A 17901-nucleotide genomic window follows, 5' to 3' on the forward strand; every position below is an offset into this window, starting at 1 on the left:
CACCCCTTAAACAAACCCCACCCCCAAGACTGAACAATACGATTACCACAAATTATGGAAGTGCATGTGTGTGTGTGTGTGTGTGTGTGCACGTGTGTGGGACGCAATGTGAGATTATGGGATCTGCAGCAGTGGTGGTAGTTCCCCTGTGGAACAAGCGGCGTACATCGGGCACAAGCTTGTTATGCGATCCATGCTGTCGCTTAAGGAAACACACGTAGATGGTAAAGCTCATACCACACACACACTTGTGCACCACTCACGTGCACACCTGTTTATTACACTGAAGAATGTGCCAAGAAAGCATGAAAGCAACGTTGGTGTTCTGCAGTCCCGTCTTGATGTGATAACAGACGGACTTGTTACCCTGATGCAGCCGAGCTTCCTCTGGCTGACACATTCTTGATGATCCCTAAATGACCACAGGACCAGGATGTGATGCACCTGGTTGGGGAGCAGCGGTTACGTGGACAGTTTGGTACCAAACAAACAGCAAAGTCGTGGCCACAGAGATCTAAGGCAGCATGAGTGTGGTTAAATGGAAACGTTTTTAGAGCTTGTAACAGCTACCTCCAAGCTTCAGCTGAGTTTTTGTTTTTTCAACGGAGAAAAAAAAAATTAAAAAAGAAGTGGCTTATTATTATCACAAGTCAATGACGGAAAGAACTGTGAAAAGAGCTGATTGTTTTCATATGAATCTTTGAGTCAGTGTGTTTCTGCTCTTTGGAAGCTTCATGCAAACACCTGCGTGTTTCCCAGCTGAGGCTGCTGAGTTGGCTGCTGCATCTGCTGGGACTGCGGCTGCATCTGTGCCTGCTCAGGAATGTGTGTGCGTTGTGATGATGGCAGTGCATGGTGGGTGTTCCCCAGTGGGGTGGGGCTGGTGGTGACATCCGACCAGTCCGAGGTGGAGTGTGGCGAAGAAGACGACCAAGGATCTGGGGATTCGGGTGAAGGTGTGAGATAGGGATGCTCACTTTGTGGCTGGGCAGAGTGGGCTGGAGTACCTTCTGAGCCAGTGGTGTAACTGTGCTGGGAAGGGGGTGTGGGGTATTTGTCCACAGGACTCTGCATTGGTGGATAAGGCTGCAGCGGCCGAGACTGGCCCTCCATCCCTCCATGACTGACGTGGCTGACCGTATGGGGGCCCTGCAGAGTGTGGGAGGGCCCATGTGCCATGCTCAACTGATCTGGCATCTGGTAAACCATATTCTGGTTGCAGTGCAGGTTCCCCGGTCCCTGCTGGGAGTGACCCAGAGCCTGGCTCTGCCCCTGGGCTTGTGTGACTTGTACCTGACCCGCCTGAGTCGGCTTCAGCATGGCCCGGCCCGCTCCAGGGGTCATCATCTGGAAAGTGACGATGGGTGGCAGCTGCTCCCTGCTCATGGTGACATTCATTGAAGTCAGCATCGAGCTCTGGCTGAGGTGCTGGGTCATGCCAGGGTGCAGCCCCCTCATCTGGGTGGGGATGCTGTACATGTGGCCATTGTAGCTACGTTTGGGTACACCCACCCAGCCCTGCTGCTGCCCTAGCATGTGGCTGACAGGGGGCAGCATCCTGCTAGTGGGGCTGCTCAGGAGAGGAGGGGAGTTTGCTGTGGTAGAGACAGCACCAGAAACATCACCTGTGTATGAGTGAGGTGATTCCAGGGAGTCAACAGGTGACATGGTGACAGAGGTCTCTGGAAGCCCTCCTGCTGCTTTTACACCATTGGCTCCCCCTCCTCCTATACCTCCTCCAGTTCCTCCACCAACTGCAGCCCCCAAAGCTGACCCTTCTCCACCAGGAGGCTTCTTTCTTCTCTTTGCCTTCATGTCTTTAGGCTCCTTAGCTCCTCCTCCAACACCTCCAACCTTTGCCCCTCCCCCGCTCCTTCTGCTCTTCTTGCCTTGAGGTCCGGGACGCATACCGATGAAGCCCGCTCCGTTTGCTCCACACATAACAGAAGAGTTTCCTCCTCCACCCATGTGGTTCGGCCCATTGTGTGGACTGTGAACCAGATTGTACTGGTCCAGAAGACGGACTATGTCATGATGCATGCGTTCTTGAGCAATGTCACGAGGAAGTCGATCCAGGTGATCAGTGATATCTCTGTTTGAGTAGTGGTCAAGAAGAACCTGAGCCCCTTCGAAGCTGCCTTCCCGCGCTGCAAGAAACAATGGCGTCTCCTCCTGAAGGAAACAGAAGACCAGCCTGTTACCACGGGCGATGCTCTACGGCAAGTTTACCTACAGGATTTCTACATGTGCTTTTATTAAGTTGACCAGCTGAGTTGTACTAAAACTATAATGAACCAGACTTACTGCTCCTACATGGCCGTAATCTTACAATAAAACTGATAAATCAGCTCAAAACTCTAGTTTGACGCGACAGGGACTAAAACAGAAGAAGAGGTTTGGGTCGTTATCTGTCTTTATGAGTGTGTGAGTGTGTGTGTGTGTGTGTGTGTGTGTGTGTGTGTGTGTGTGTGTGTGTGTGTGTGTGTGAAAAAGAACACAAGTATTGAGTTTGTACAGCAACAGTTTGTTACAGAAAAATAATCAAACTATTTGGTCTTTATTTCATTTAAAGATGTGTAACACTTGTTTAATCAATACATTTTGCAGTAGTCTCTAGTTGGAATGAATGCCTTGTGTGTCGTATTTGGAGGGAGGGGGGCTCACAGATGTGCCTGTTTCAAGAACTACAAGTCAGCTGGAGGAGCAAGTAGCTTCAGACGGCAGGTTTTGACTCATATTTCCTGATATATGAACATCCCGCCTCTGATTGGCTAACATCAACGCAGCTCTAGCACTGACTTGCAACATGGATGTTTTATCTCCACAAATAACACAAGGTTGAAGGAGTTCTGCTGTTTGGTAAAGTTGTTATGCTAACTGTTAGCTTCTACTAGCCAAGACGTTCGCTGCTGTTTCTTAGACGCTAACACAACAACAGCCTTCCCTGTCGAGAGTAAAGATGAATGAGTCCATGAATGCTAAGTGACAGTAGATCCTAGAGTTTCATCATCTATTTTCTATCAGAAACTAATGCAGGAGATGGTGTAGACCATTTTCATGTTCAAGTTGCATGAAAATCTCAAGAGTGACTGATTATAATCAGAAATATTTATTAGAAAAGTGTTTTCAGTGACCCACACCTTCAATAAAATACATTTCCCAATGCTCTACAACTTGTTTCTTTTATTTGTGTAGCTGCCTTAAGTTTTTACCTGACAAATTTTAATATTCATTATTGTATTGTGGTTGCAGGTAGTGGAAAGTGTATAATCTGCACACAGTGTAAAAACAATACTTAAAATCGTATAAATGAAACAAAATAATAGACCTTATTGTTCTGCATGTCTCGATTGGCACCGTTCTTCAGAAGAACCAGCGTAGCCTCTACGTTATTGACTGCAGCGGCCCAGTGCAGAGCGGATTTACCTGAAACGGTGAGAAAAGACAAATCTATGCTTCAGCCACAAACCTTCCCTTAAAAATAGAAAATATGTCTAACGTTACTGCCTACAAAGTCTACTTTCTCTGCCACTTCTTTTTAAGACGGAGCGACTCACTTCCAGGTAATCTCACTAAACCGAGTACGCGCTGGGATTCATCTGTCAGTCATAAACCAAAAAAGTGCTTTTCTCACCGTGATCATCCATCCGCACACTTCAATCTGCGATGTAGGAGTTTATTGGTCAAGCTTTCGGTCAGAGGCCTTCATCAGGAACATGAAGGCCTCTGACCGAAAGCTTGACCAATAAACTCCTACATCGCAGATTGAAGTGTGCGGATTCTTATTTTGTTTATTCCACTTTTTGATCCAGCACCTTTCCCAGACGAGCGGTGACTCCTTCTACTCACCGTGATCATCAACAGCATTGATGTCGGCATGGCAGTGGATAAGCTCTTCTACCATCCCCTCCACAGCCAGCCGGGCTGCCAGGATTAGTGGCGTTGTGCCGTCATTCATCCTGGCATCCAGCTCTGTTGCACGATTTCGGATCAGAATCTAGAAGGATGAGATATTAGATGAATGATATTACAAGAATACTTGTAATATAGTATTTTGTACAATATTATACCCTCTTCTGAGTATGAAACAGTCTTTTACCTGAAAGACTCCCTGTGCATCAGCTGCGACCGCTGCGTGCAACGGAGTCCTGCCCATGTTGTCGTGAGCATTGGGGTCAGCTCCAGCATCCAGAAGTCTCTTAGCAGCATCAGCGCGAGCATAGCGGGCCGCCAGGTGGAGAGCCGTTTCTCCCGTACGATCGGTCTGAGCCATCAGATTAGCACCCTGAGTGATCAGATCTGAAATCACACTCGGCCCGGGTTCATCTCCGCTCTCCTCCTCCTCTTCAGGCAGGCTGCAGTCTGGGCCTCCACCGTTACGCAGAGACGCCAGCATCAACGGGGTAAAGCCATCTGAAGGAGCGAAAATTCATCAATGCAAAATAATAAATAATATTACTAGGTATGTAAACGTTTAAATGAGTGTTTTCTCCTTACCAGGTCCCTTGACATTAACGTCCAGACAGTCGGCATCCAGGTCAGCCTGTGGAGGAGTGAGAGTGATGTCTGCAGCTTTGCGATGCTGCAGGGTCCACTCTCTTAGATCAACACCTCCATCCAGTGGGATGGACAGAAGAGGTTTGTCTTCGGTCTACAAAAAGATGGGGATAAATTTATAGTAGAGGAAATCTTTATTTGACACAAATATCTTTGATGATAAACTCACTCTTGGTTTTTTGAATGGGGTTTCATCTTCATGCCATCCCTGGCTCTGACCTCCATCAACTAAACTTCCATCCTGGCTCTTGAAATTCCTGACACGAGAACAATGCAAAAGTTCTCAGAATAAGAAATTTTCATGATATAAAAGGTGAGTTTTATTGCACTTGTTTGAATATAGTGTGATTTGTTAGCTACTGGTCTGTACTCACTTCATGTCAAAGTCATCTTGTCCAACAGGCTCTCTCCTCTTGTCATTTTTTTGGGGCAAGAAGCCATCAGGCAGCCATAAGAAAGCGTGTTTGTGCTTCTTCTTGGCTGCCAGCATCCCCACCACCAGAATAAGCAGAACGATAACCACAGCAACTCCAATCAAGTATGGGCAGATCACACAAGGCTCTTCTTTCACTCCAGCTGCTTGATTAAAACAAGACATCAGTCATCCAGATCAGGGTAATCCTAAGTACTTAACTTTTTTAGTTATTAAATACATCCCACCCCTTCCTTAATTTAAATACTCGTGAAAAGGACAAGTCAGAATATAGGCTGCTTTAATTTTTAACCCTCCCACTGTCCTAATGGTTGTGACCCCATGAGGAAAGTTGACCATTGAGCAGGGTTGATGGTTTATCCCTTGGGTCCATGTGGCAGGGGTGAGGAGTGAGCACCACCTCACCCCTGCCACGTGGACCTCAAGGGATAAACCATCAACCCTGCTCAATGGTCAACTTTCCTCACGGGGTTAAGAGTTTGAAGTGTAAAATGACTACTCACTTGCGACAGATATAAGAGGGTACGGCAGCTCAGCTTTAATGTGTTCTGCTGCTATGAAGGATGCAGCAACAGAAGTGTTGGGGAAACAATGAGATGAGGCCTTCAAACATTCTCGATTATCGATTTCCAGATGCACCTCAGAGCTAGGGTCACAAATGGGAACAGAAAACTCTACTTTAATAGATGAATTGGCCTGATACTCCCAATGTCTGACATGTGGGACCCACAAACCATGATAACAATACATGTCTTTTAGGTCTACTCTTACCCAATAACCTCTCTGTCCGCTTCCCGCTTGCTTCTGCTCCTCTGTCCTTGATATCTCTGCTCGTCCTCCACTCCATAGTAAGGGAACACCATCGGTTCCTTGTTGCTGTTCAGCATCACCTGAACATTGGTATGCAGCAGAGCTCCCAGGAAGCGCAAGAAACCATTTAGGTCTCCAAGCAGCTCCTCAGGCTGCAGTCGAACCACGATGATCAGCGTGCCACCTGCCAAGCTGCTCGGGTCATTAGGGGAACAGTCCAGGCCATCCCACCCACAAGCCTCTGTGTAGCAGCTCCGGTCACAGATGCCGTTATGAAAGTGGTCCTTGCAGTACTTGTCATACCTTACCAAACACACAGCACATAAAAATGGTGATTTTTAATTGTGTTGATTCATTGTGGTACTTTGTCAGTGCTGTTACAGTATTATACAGACTTTGTAGCAGTGTGACATACTTGCAGGGGCTGATCTGCCTATCCCGGCATTCAAAGCCGTCAAAGAGGCAGCCGGGGTTGTCACACTCCTTATCACATTGTCCATTCTCAAAGAGATCCCAGCAGGACACTGCAGTGGTGGTGCAGTTCATCCAAGGCTGTCGCCAGTTGAGAGAGCAGTCTCCTTCATCCCACTGGCATTCATGATTGTTGCACAGTGCATCACACACTTTATCCCCTGATAGGTTCGCACACTGCACATAGGGGCAGGTAGGAGTGGGTATTGCCGTAGGAGTGGGTTTTGCCGTAGTAGGGGGTTTTGCCGCGGGAATTTTAATTTCACAGTATGGGCCATAGAAGTTTTCGGGACAGCGGCAGCTGTGCTGGAATGGGTTGGATGGGTTTTTGAAACAGATTCCTCCATTTTGGCATGGCACAGAGCACCTCTGATGAGTCTCACAGCGTGGCCCGCTGAAGCCTGGCTTGCACTGGCAGTACAGGGGACCGGTGTTTGGCTTCACACAGTGCCCACCATTCTGGCATCGTAGTTCAGCACAGTTGTAGCCTTCTACCTCACTACAGCTGAATCCAGTAAAGCCCTGTAAAATATGACAACATCCTTTAGTCATTTAAAAGGTTTTGCTATTTTTACAGAGTTTGTGTGAACCTGCAGGTTTTCAAACAAACTAGTTACCAAAGAGCACATCTATTAAGTCCCACAAATCTGATTCTACTGTACCTGAGCCAAGGAGAAGCCCTCTAAAGCAAGCATGAAAATACAGAGGTAACAAGATGTTAATGGGAGAGAAAACAAGCATTTAGTGAGAAAAAAAGCTACCAGTGACAGGACAGCATTTTGCATCTTCAGCAAAACACGTTTTTTTATTCGATTGGATTTCTTTTTCTCAAACAGCATATAAAAACAACAAATCAACATGAAAAGAAAATCACAAAAAGGCTTATTAAATCTTATTTTCCATCACCTGTGGGTTCAGTGCATCCAGTTAATATTAATTATAAAATTATAAATAACAGGTCACTACAGTCTGGGCTTAGAAAGTGTTTCTAACAAACGCTTATTGGCTGCAGCTCACATTTTCCTTGTACACGGACAGGAAAAATCCTCTCATCAGCAGCAGGTGATCATTAGTGTGCCATGAGTTAACACTGGCCCGAAAAAAACAAAAAGACAGCTAAAAACACCGACCAGACCGGCCCACCGAGAATTTCCCCAGTCAGGTACTATTACGCCCGCCGTCCCCATTAGACAGGAGCTACACATCACGTTAACTCACACCAGAGCTAGGCTCCATGGCCGCTTATTAGTACGACTTCTATAAAGTTTTCTTAAATAAACACACAACTTGGATCAGTGGCTCATGTTTAAAACCATCAACTCGAACCGTGCGCCAGCGTGTCGGGGGTTTTACTCATTTTATGCTCGTACTCGTCAAAAATGCTTTATCCATACCGGCTCAACTCTAATTAGAACTACATCATTTACGGCTACATGTGTACTAACCTCACTAAAATCAAGGCATTGCAATAAATAAATTACAAAACCATGAAAATATTCATTTAGCACTGACATAACAACAATGCACAATATGAATTAAAACTCTAAATCAAATGTTTCACTTGACCCCACTAAAGTACATAAAAAATGATAAATTATGAATAAAAATTATAATCACAAACGTACTGGCTTATAATAAAAAGATCTGCTGAGGACTGTAAAATTAACTCTTTAAGCACCAAAGTTGCAATAATGTGTTTAACGAGCTACAGCAGCAAAGTTACTATTTTACACCAGAAGATAGTGGAGATGTGTAACTTCAATCTGAGCAACACTTTTGGGTTTTCTATTGACATTTTCAAAGTTTGAAAACTCATCATCATCAGTGTGTGAAAAGGTGAATGAATGTAGTGTAACGTGCTTTGGATTCCTCTGACTCAGACAGGAGTAGGGTTGTCACGGTGTGAAAATTTAACCTCACGGTTATTGTGACCAAAATTACCACGGTTTTCGGTATTATCGCGGTATTTTTTTTAAACGTGCTACATTTTCACACAATTAAATAAACCCTGTATGTCAGGAAATATTGTCCTCAGTTTGTGTCTAGATTTTGCCTAAAATGTGTTATTTTGTAATTATGTTGTTTATTTGTTTACATTTTTTCCCTTTAGTCTTTAAAATACCAATATTTGCCCATAACTTCTTATTTTATGTCTGTTTGATGTCATCATTTAAAAATATTAGATCAGATGATACTCAGTACTCTAGTAGCCTTCTAATCAGATACTTTTTTTTACCCTTACTTGAGTAATAAACCCTGTATCAGGAAAATATTGTCCTCAGTTTGTGTCCTTCCAGTGAGCTTTGCAGATTTGGGAAAATGTCATAAATTCATAATTATTCTCGGAAAGAGACCAACTCTTATCTGCCTCTGGGAGCCCCGTAATGCATAGCGTCATTCCAACATGGGGGTGTCCGCGACACGGTTCATATGCAGGTAGCGGCGCTGCGGCTGCTTTATATAGCGACTCGTTGCATTCTCCCTCAACCCAAATCCTCGGATCACGCATTTTAGCTAAAACGCTAACGTTAGCTTGCCTTGCGTTGATCGTAGACTTGTGGGTGATGGTCATGCAGATGTGTCATGAGATTTGAAGCGTTGCTCAGAGACACTTTTTCTGCACGTGCTGCAAACAGGATAGCCGTCTTCTATCAACTGTCCCTCAGCATTCTTCAAATATCCAAAAGATGCCCGTACTTCCCACTTTGTCTTCTTTGAGGGATAAAAAATGTCCTGAGCGCTGCCGTCTCCTCCTTTGGCCATTATTTCAGCTTTAGCTTCAAGAAAGTTTTGGTTGTAAACAACAAAGTGCGCATGTGACGCCGGCAACTTCATTCAGCAGGTGATACGGTGGCTGGTAAGGGTCACCGCGCCTACACCGCAGCCACGGTAATCCACCGAGATAATATATATTTTTTTAAAACAAGACGGTTATTATTATTGTCAACTTTTTTACCGGGGTTTACCGCTACACCGGTTACCGTGACAACCCTAGACAGGAACTATGCAAGTGCAGGTCTTTGATCCTTTTAAATTTTGTTTGGTTCAAGGTAAAAGGTGCCTTGTTTAAATAAAAAAATACTGTTTCCTGCAGTGTTTATTTTGTCCAAAATAAAAAATGCTATTTGATGCTTAAAAACAGCTGACAAAAAGAGAGAACTCACAGGAGGACAGAAACAGGTGTAGCCATGCATTGAGCTGGAGTTCATAGAGCAGACTCCTCCATTACGACACGGCTTCGACACACACAGGTCCACCATGGATTCACAGTGACGACCTAACATAACAAGGGGAAACAGAAACATACCAGAGATTAAATTGTATACGAAAACACAAATGGCCAGTTTAAATTCAGAAAAAATTCAAATAAAATAAAAACAATATACTGAAACGTTTTAGAAAAGACGGCTAGCATTCCACTTCTATTTCTTAGAAATATCAAAACCTCTTCCTTGTGAATTTGGCACCTTTGAGCTGATAAATATGCGTACCTGTGAATCCGAGGCGACAGTGGCACCGATAATTATTGTCCAGCTCAATGCAGTCGAGGCTGCCGAGAGAACTGCAGGGACCAGACAGACATTCGTTCAGATCTCCCTCACAGTGTTCTCCAACGAATCCTGCAGGACAGGAGCACGTGTAACCGCCCACGCCATCGATACACTGCCCTCCGTTACGACAACGTGGCTCAGAAGAACCGGCGCTGGGGGCACAGTCATCATCATTCATCTCACACTGGACTCCTACAAGAAGGTGAACACGTAAAGTTCATTAGATATATATCACAGGAGGTGAGGGACTTTGTTCAATAGAGCAGTTGATGCACTCTTCATCTTCAGCTGCGTTAACAAGAATGTTAGATATCATGTGTTAAATTTTTATCACATAAAACAAAACCTTGAAGCAGCAAACCCAAATTAAGGAGGACGTTAGTGTTCCACTGTAACATCTAACTTGTCTTTCTTGGCCAAAGAAGAAACAAGAAAAAATAAAACAAAAACTCTACATCAGGTTTCAGACTCAGTGATGCAGACTTACCATGTGTTCCAGGTGGGCAGATGCAGGTGAAGTGGTTGATGAGGTTGATGCATGTTCCTCTGTTGAGGCACGGCCTAGAGTGGCATTCATCCACATCGTACTCACAGTTCACCCCTTGGAAACCAGGTTTACACTGAAGCAAGTAAACAAAATCGAGTTTTTATCTAAAAATAAAACACCTAAATATTCACTCATGACCCTACTTTCAGAAACACAGAAACGAGGGAATAAACTTACTATACACTCATATGTGCCCTGATAATCCTTGCAGGTTGCTCCATTACGACATGGGTTGGACTGGCACTCGTCCACCATCTCTTCACAGTAGCTGCCAGTGTAACCTGGCTGGCACTCACACTTATGTGAATTCCCTACGCTCACGCATCGCCCTGCATTCTTACACACATTTTTCACTTCCAAGCCTGAATTGAAACAAGGCATGTCAAATTTAAGAAGGAAAACAGACTTTTGCAGTCAAAGCACTCAAATCAAACATTCTCTCACCGCTTCTGGCAGCAAAGTCCTCACAGGACATGTTAGGGACATCACAGTAAAGGCCTGCCCATCCTATCTGGCAATGGCAGGTCCAGGATGTAGCTATCTGAGAGCAGGAACCATCATTTTTACACTTTATTTGGCTGCACAGGTCCACGTAGTTCTGCAAACAAAGATATTATGTGTTGGGTTAAAACATTATGCAGATGTTTTGCAAATGTAGGCATTTTTTATCTTTCATTAACAAACAAGCTCACACTGCTGGACCTGCTACAAAAGATTTGCCAATTGTCCAGCCAGATTAATATAAAAGCAAAAATGTAACATGACTCTAAAAAAAAGAATTTCTGTAAGTGAATGTATCCCCAAATCTAATAAAGTGACCAGTCAACAACCATTAATATAGCACTCCATTCATTCTCAACCCCCTTCTAGTGTTACATGGTTGTATTTAAATAATGTGTGCAGAATAATCATTTGTCACGCCAGTCATCAAAGTCGAAACCCAGCACTACCAGATGATCAAATAACTGTCACACCTAAGAACCTATTAAAGAAGCTACCAATTAACAGTAACAAGAATTGTTTACCTGACAGTTCTGCCCATTGAACCCAACAGGACAGGAGCAGCGGTAAGTACCCAGGCCGTCTGTGCAGGTGCCTCCATTCTTACAGGGCTGAGAGTCACATTCGTTATGCTCGTACTCACAAAAATGACCATAAAAACCATCACGGCAACGACAGAAGAAGGTGTTAATGCCATCAATGCAAGTCCCGTTATTGAGACATGACCTGGAAAGAAACAAGACAAGAAAGAAGTGAGTTTTTTTGCTAAAAATTATTCATTCAACTTTAGAAGCTCACTTTGAACGCATGATTCCCCGCAACTCACACATTATAAAAAAAACTTTTGTCATTAAAATCCTGCTCTCTCCATCACACAGTCATGTCTGTTGCAGGAATAATCATTATGCGGGACAAAATAAATGGTGTAGGACAACACAGGTCATGTGCTGACTCAGCGGCTCACCTCTCAGTACATTCCCGGATGTTGTTCTCACACTGGATCCCATTGAATCCTGGTCGGCACCTACAAACAAAGCTGTTGACGTAGTCATGGCAGGTGCCCCCATTCCTGCAGGGCTGGCTGGCGCACTCATCCACCTCGATCCCACAGCGCTCTCCTTCAAAACCCGCCCGACAGTCGCAGGAGAAATTGGCTACGTTGTCCACACATAAGCCTCCATTCAGGCATGGATCTAAGGAGGGCAGATAAAGAGAAAAAATTGCTTCATGTCATATTCTATGTTTTTATTTTTGTTTACCCATGCACTTGTGAAAATTAATTTTCTTTCCATCTTGTGCATTAATATGTAGAACAAGGTGGAAGTAACAATAACGTACGAAAAAAAGAAAATCAGATAACCAACTAGGATAAAACTCACTTGGTGAGCAGTCGTCTATGTCCGTCTGACAGTTGTGTCCACTGTATCCAAGCTGACATTTACATATGTAGCTTCCTTGAGTGTTCTTGCAGTGACCGCCATTTTTGCAAGGAGTCCTCACGCATTCATTTACATCCTCGTTGCAGCGTGCACCTTTGTGAACGAATATTTCTGTTAGTAAAGAATAAATCAATCTGAACTACAAAAAACATCAAGTACACCTCCCACACACATACCCTGCCATCCAGGTGGGCATTTGCAGGTGTAAGAGGTGTAATCTGGAGATGGAAGACAAACTCCTCCTCTCTCGCATGGATGAGAAGCACAGGGATCTTGTTCTACCTCGCAGTGTTTACCTATTTTGACATTTTATTTTACATCATTAATAAAATTGTACAATGTATAAACAACTCTTTAATGCACTGACAAGCTGGTGTTGTGATAAAGCCTGTCACGAGCTGCTATGATGCAGTGGTGATGACGTAATCTCACCAACCTGTAAATGGTGAACTACACTGGCATGTGTAGCTATTGATCCCGTCTTTACAAACACCGTGGTTCTGACAGGGTCCAGATGCACATTCATCAATGTTCTTTTCACAGTTGACACCTTTTGAGAGAGAGATGATGAGTTGTGACATACAAATCTATTGTTAAGGGGAGTGTTTTCTGTCTCCAGATGATTAACAACCACTTCAAAAACAAAATATAAGACTCACCTAAAATCTCATTAGCAAATGACTGAACTGTCTACTGGAAGCATGGATACTCCGTTCATACACGACACTGAACCGTAACACGCTTGTTTAAAGTAAGCTCCTGAGATTATAGTGCAGGTTTTACCTCTGAACCCTGGTTTGCACTGACAGGTGTAGCCGTTGTATCGGTCCAGACAGCCGCCACCATTTAGGCACGGATTTGGCTGGCACTCGTCTTTTTCTTGGTCACAGTGAGGTCCCACCCAACCAGCATCACACACGCATTGGTACCTTCATAGAAATAGCGTCAGAAGACAATCAAATTTTTATTATTAAAGGTGGGTTCTGCACATAAACAATTATTTTGATTAAGTATGTGAAAGATGTAACTGAATCTACAGTTTAATACTCAAAAACACAAAATTTGTAAATTAATGCATGTTTAAAGTAGGGATGCACAGAAACTGATACCAGCATCGGTACTGGCCTGACACTGTGCAAGTTTCTTTGCACTTGTACTCTTAAAAACTCCTTTGATACTACACAACCACAACTGATCACATGGGTCTGCCGCGGTGGACGTTACAGAAATTCTGTACGGACAGCAACAGTCGTAAATGAGATATATATTTGCCAGTTTAGCCCGGCTTTTACTAACTCAAGCCCAGTTCACTTGTCAGAAGATGTACCACACCTCGGTGGGGCTCATAGGGAGCAGTATTTACAGTTTAGTGTTAGCTAGCTTATGAACGTTAACTTATCTTCAAATCTGATCAAGTTGCTGACTTGGCTAGAATTGCCCCGGTGGATTTATAACATTATGTGATAAACGGCGTTCATTTAACACTGGACCTGATTTAAAAAGCCTAAAAAGTGCCGGTGTTGTGTCACTGGCTGGGTCACCGGGTTCAGCTGCTACTCACACCAGGGTAGAGGGGAGACAGATATTTTATTACATTGAAGCTCATCGTGCTCAGTAATAACAGTTTACACAAATTAATCTTACCTGGTAAAAGTGTTTGCTGCAAATTCACAAATACTTTGAGGGCTGCTAGTTCGTTTGATTGACAGCTGCTGTCCGCCCTTGTCTGTTAGTGCAACCAACTGCAACTACAATCTTTGGCTAAACTAACAACATAAAAGCGATATAAAGATACAGACCAGCTTGTTTTTTTGACCAGCTTAATGGATGTAAACACTTCTTTTCAGGTCCATCATAACAAAAGAGGCGTTCCCATGAGTAGCGTGACATAACGTACAGAGGGTCAAATGGGAAACTATCCCAGCCGAGTAAACTGCATAAATCCAAGCCACATAAAATACAAGAACCAGATTAAGGCTGGGCCATTGTGGGCTTGAGGACATTTTAAAATGAACTGGTAAAGACCCAGATGGACTTTGTTTATGTGGGTGTGCTGAAACTGTGATGAATGTGCTTCAGTCGTGTGTAAGACATTCCTCTGAGAGCGATTCTGCTAGCTCTATAAAAGCTCTATAAGAGGGAAGTTCGATAAAAACATAATATACTAAAAAAGTGAGCATTTTTTCCACAAGTTTCCTATGAAAATTAAACAATTTCTATTTATTTGCAAGGATTTTAATGACATTTATAAGTATTGGCACATACTTAAAAGAAAGTATCTGAAAAGTACGTATATCTGTTATGGGTGAATCCCTATACCCGAATGACCCTTTCATAGTAAGGTGGCCTTTGTCAGTCCAATTGTACTAAATACGAACAAACAGAACATATTACACATCTTAGAGAAGTTAGTTTACCCATGTTGTTGTTCAATACATTTTCCACGCACACAAGGCTGAGAAACACAGTGATCGATCCCAGATAGGCAAAATGGGCCGTGGGTGCTGGGTGGGCACAGACAATGGAACCCATTCACCTTGTCGACGCAGGTCCCTCCACTCATGCACGGGTTGGAGGAACACTCGTTGATCTCAACATCACATCTGTCTCCTGTTAAAAGTGATTTGAAAGATAATGAGTATCAGAATCATTTGGTTTCATTATTGCTGATTGTACTGAAGAATTGTGCAAAAACATACCTGTATATCCAGGGGTACACACACATTTGTATTCATTGATGCCATCTTGGCATTCTCCGTACTCACAGGGGTTGCTGGCACAGTCATTCTCATTAACCTCACAGTTCACACCTGAAGAGAGTAAATATACGGTCAGAGAGGAACAAACGTAGGGTTATCTTGTTACGTTTGCAGAATTTTGAAAAGAACAACAAAAATAAACTTGATTTTGATCCTCTGAAACAAAGAGTTGCATTACAGACAGAACCTGTAATCGACTGAAAATGTAACTAATTACCACCAGGGGGAGTGGCAGTCCAGGTAAAAAGTAGGCAGCAAGAAGTTACAAATTGGAACAAAACTTGGGGGAGACCTTCAACTCCACACAGGAATGCCACGTCAGTGATCAACATAGGGACTATTATTAAAGATGAATTGTGCGAGAGGACAGAACGACCTAACTTGAGGCTTAAAAAATAAGAACATTACAGACTCCAGAACCAGGCCAGATGATGGTACAAAACACACTGAACTGAGAAGAAGAAGAAGAACAAGAAAATATCATTTCTATAACGCCTCTCAAGATAAAAATCACGAGGCGCTTCACAAAAACAAAAACAAAAAATATAAAAATTGTAAAAATATAAAAAAGCATTTCGAAAATGTTTAAAAATATATTTAAAATGAGCAAGAATAAGCAATTGCGATTTAAAAGAAAAAATGTTAAGAAAGAGAGAGAGTGAACAGGAAAGAGGGAAATCCCTGAGGAAGGTGGAATAGGTGGGGAGAGCAGAATAAAGAGAGAGTGGTGAAGAAGGTCATACAAAAGCCAGCCTGAACAAGTGAGTCTTCAGCTGCTTTTTGAAGGAGTCCACTGGGTCCACTGATCTCAGGCTCAGGGGGAGAGAGGTCCAGAGTCTGGGGGCCACAGCAGCAGATGATCTGTCACCTTTGGTCTTTAGCCTGGTGCTGCACAACCAGTAGGCTTTGGTCACTGGACCTCAGGGACTTGCTGGGGGTGTAGGGACTAAGAAGATCACCAATGTAAGATGGTGCTTGTCCGTGTAAGGCCCTATAGACCAGAACCAGGATCTTGAAATGAACCCTGAAGTTGACTGGCAGCCAGTGAAGCTGGAGCAGAAGTGGAGTGATGTGGGTGTGTTTGGAGGACTTGGTCAGAAGCCGAGCACAGGCATTCTGAACCACCTGTAGACGGTTCAGGGAGGTTCTGCTCAGACACGTGAAAAGAGAGTTGCAGTAGTCTAAGCTTGAGGAGATGAAGGTGTGGATAACTGTCTCAAGTTCAGAGCGAGACAGAATGGGACTGAGCTCAATAATAATAACGGAGCTCAATAATCCCACCCGAATCATGGGGAGGCACCACTCACACCACAGGCTTGTAACTACTACACACATATAGAGAACTCTAGACCTTCAAATACCTTAAAAATTCCACGGGAAGCTCTAAAAATCCTATTTATTTGTATTTTTGCAAGATACAGAAAAGAGCAGACACCGGTTGCGGTTAACTGGTTAATTTTTAGAGATGCTGTGATTTTTCTTTTTTTTCCACAGTGAATCTATAAACCACACTCATACTTAAGATAAAGTAAAGGGAAAAAGCAAATAGGAGCCACAACCAAAGCAGTCCTGTATCAGTTTTGCGTCAGGAAAATCAGAGACTGCTTTATCTGTTCTGGTGATTTCTTTTATTTGTTCAACAGTGACCATGACACTGTCACCTGAGTTATTGACGTTTCAAGGTTTCACCTTATATACTATCATAAGTTCATTATTTTACAAAACAAACAAAAAAAAGATGAAGAAATTAATCACTGGTGCCACAATTAATGAAGGACTAATGTTCTTTAAAGGATTAGTAAGGATCATTATTTCATAAGCAAAAGCTTTATGGTAACTTTTTTAACGCATGGAGCACTTACCCGATGTTCCTGGTTGACAGTTGCACTGGTAAGCATTAACCCGATCAACACAGCGACCTCTGTTCTGACAGGGATTGCTGAGGCACTCTTGAACCGGAAGATTACAGATGGAGCCAGTGTATCCAGGGCTGCACTCACAGGAGAAGGTGGCAATGCCATCCTTACACACGCCATGATGGCATGGCGGGGGATTGCAGTCATTGATGTTCTCCTCACAAAGCAGACCAGTAAAACCTAGTGGAGGAGGAGGAGGAACTTGTCGTTAAAGTAAAGTAAAGTAAAGTACAAGTTGTGTTTTACATCAAACTAAACATGATGTGATCTCCCTTCACCTTCAGCGCATTCGCAGTCATATCCGTTGGGTCGGTCGATACACTTGGCTCCATTTAAGCAGGGTGTGCTGGAACATTCATCTATGTCTATTTGGCACATTTCACCGCTGAAACCTGAGGATATTCCACAGAGCAACATGCTGAATACAGTAATCTACCAATCAGACCCATTTAAAAAGATGTCTCATACCAATTATTTAAAATCAGTTGAGATGTATTTACCTGCTGGGCACTCGCAAACAAACCGGCTGACTTGATCAACACAATTACCCTGATTCAGACAGGGGGAGCTCATACACTCGTTCACTTCTATCTCACAGTGAGTTCCTTCAAATCCTATAAGAACATGGAGAGAGAAACACGGTCAAGTCTGTGTGTATTCAACTCTCAATGAACTAAACAAAAGACTATTGTATAAACCTGCTTCAGGCACCAAACACATGATATAAGCTTTCAACACTCATAATATTTCTGATAAGATTGAAGAATTGTTATTAAAATAAATCAGAGGATAGTCTAATTTTGGCAGATTCATGTCGCCTGAAGGATTCTTAAGTAAAAATAAAAGTGGTTGTGTCTGGAAAAGAAACGCACGCACACACACTCACACAAAAAGACCATTTTTAGATGTGTTCTTAC

At 43.3% G+C, this 17901-nt stretch overlaps 1 protein-coding gene across 2 annotated transcripts in view; it reads right to left on the reverse strand.

Annotated features, from left to right (window-relative positions):
• Positions 1 to 729: 729 nt before the first annotated feature.
• The window catches only part of notch2 (notch receptor 2), an 86060-nt gene continuing 68888 nt past the window's right edge, over positions 730 to 17901 (reverse strand). Inside the window, exons 10-35 of one of the 2 annotated variants that reach the window (XM_015971519.3) lie at positions 17485 to 17598; positions 17263 to 17376; positions 16931 to 17164; positions 15009 to 15119; positions 14727 to 14919; positions 13093 to 13238; positions 12746 to 12859; positions 12486 to 12605; positions 12250 to 12402; positions 11835 to 12063; positions 11395 to 11596; positions 10814 to 10967; positions 10547 to 10731; positions 10310 to 10442; positions 9763 to 10014; positions 9436 to 9548; positions 6216 to 6793; positions 5762 to 6103; positions 5494 to 5636; positions 4932 to 5133; positions 4727 to 4814; positions 4498 to 4651; positions 4100 to 4413; positions 3850 to 3997; positions 3329 to 3426; positions 730 to 2172 (exon numbers count right to left, since the gene is read on the reverse strand). In XM_015971519.3, the coding sequence (XP_015827005.3) occupies positions 733 to 2172; positions 3329 to 3426; positions 3850 to 3997; positions 4100 to 4413; positions 4498 to 4651; positions 4727 to 4814; positions 4932 to 5133; positions 5494 to 5636; positions 5762 to 6103; positions 6216 to 6793; positions 9436 to 9548; positions 9763 to 10014; positions 10310 to 10442; positions 10547 to 10731; positions 10814 to 10967; positions 11395 to 11596; positions 11835 to 12063; positions 12250 to 12402; positions 12486 to 12605; positions 12746 to 12859; positions 13093 to 13238; positions 14727 to 14919; positions 15009 to 15119; positions 16931 to 17164; positions 17263 to 17376; positions 17485 to 17598 (6074 nt within the window). In that variant the 3' untranslated portion in view covers positions 730 to 732. Of the gene's footprint in view, positions 2173 to 3328; positions 3427 to 3849; positions 3998 to 4099; positions 4414 to 4497; positions 4652 to 4726; positions 4815 to 4931; positions 5137 to 5493; positions 5637 to 5761; positions 6104 to 6215; positions 6794 to 9435; positions 9549 to 9762; positions 10015 to 10309; positions 10443 to 10546; positions 10732 to 10813; positions 10968 to 11394; positions 11597 to 11834; positions 12064 to 12249; positions 12403 to 12485; positions 12606 to 12745; positions 12860 to 13092; positions 13239 to 14726; positions 14920 to 15008; positions 15120 to 16930; positions 17165 to 17262; positions 17377 to 17484; positions 17599 to 17901 lie in introns of both variants that reach the window. The other variant, XM_015971518.3, reaches the window with a different exon arrangement.

This window comes from Nothobranchius furzeri, chromosome 8 (assembly GCF_043380555.1).
Source record: "Nothobranchius furzeri strain GRZ-AD chromosome 8, NfurGRZ-RIMD1, whole genome shotgun sequence".
Taxonomy (NCBI): Eukaryota; Metazoa; Chordata; class Actinopteri; order Cyprinodontiformes; family Nothobranchiidae; genus Nothobranchius; species Nothobranchius furzeri.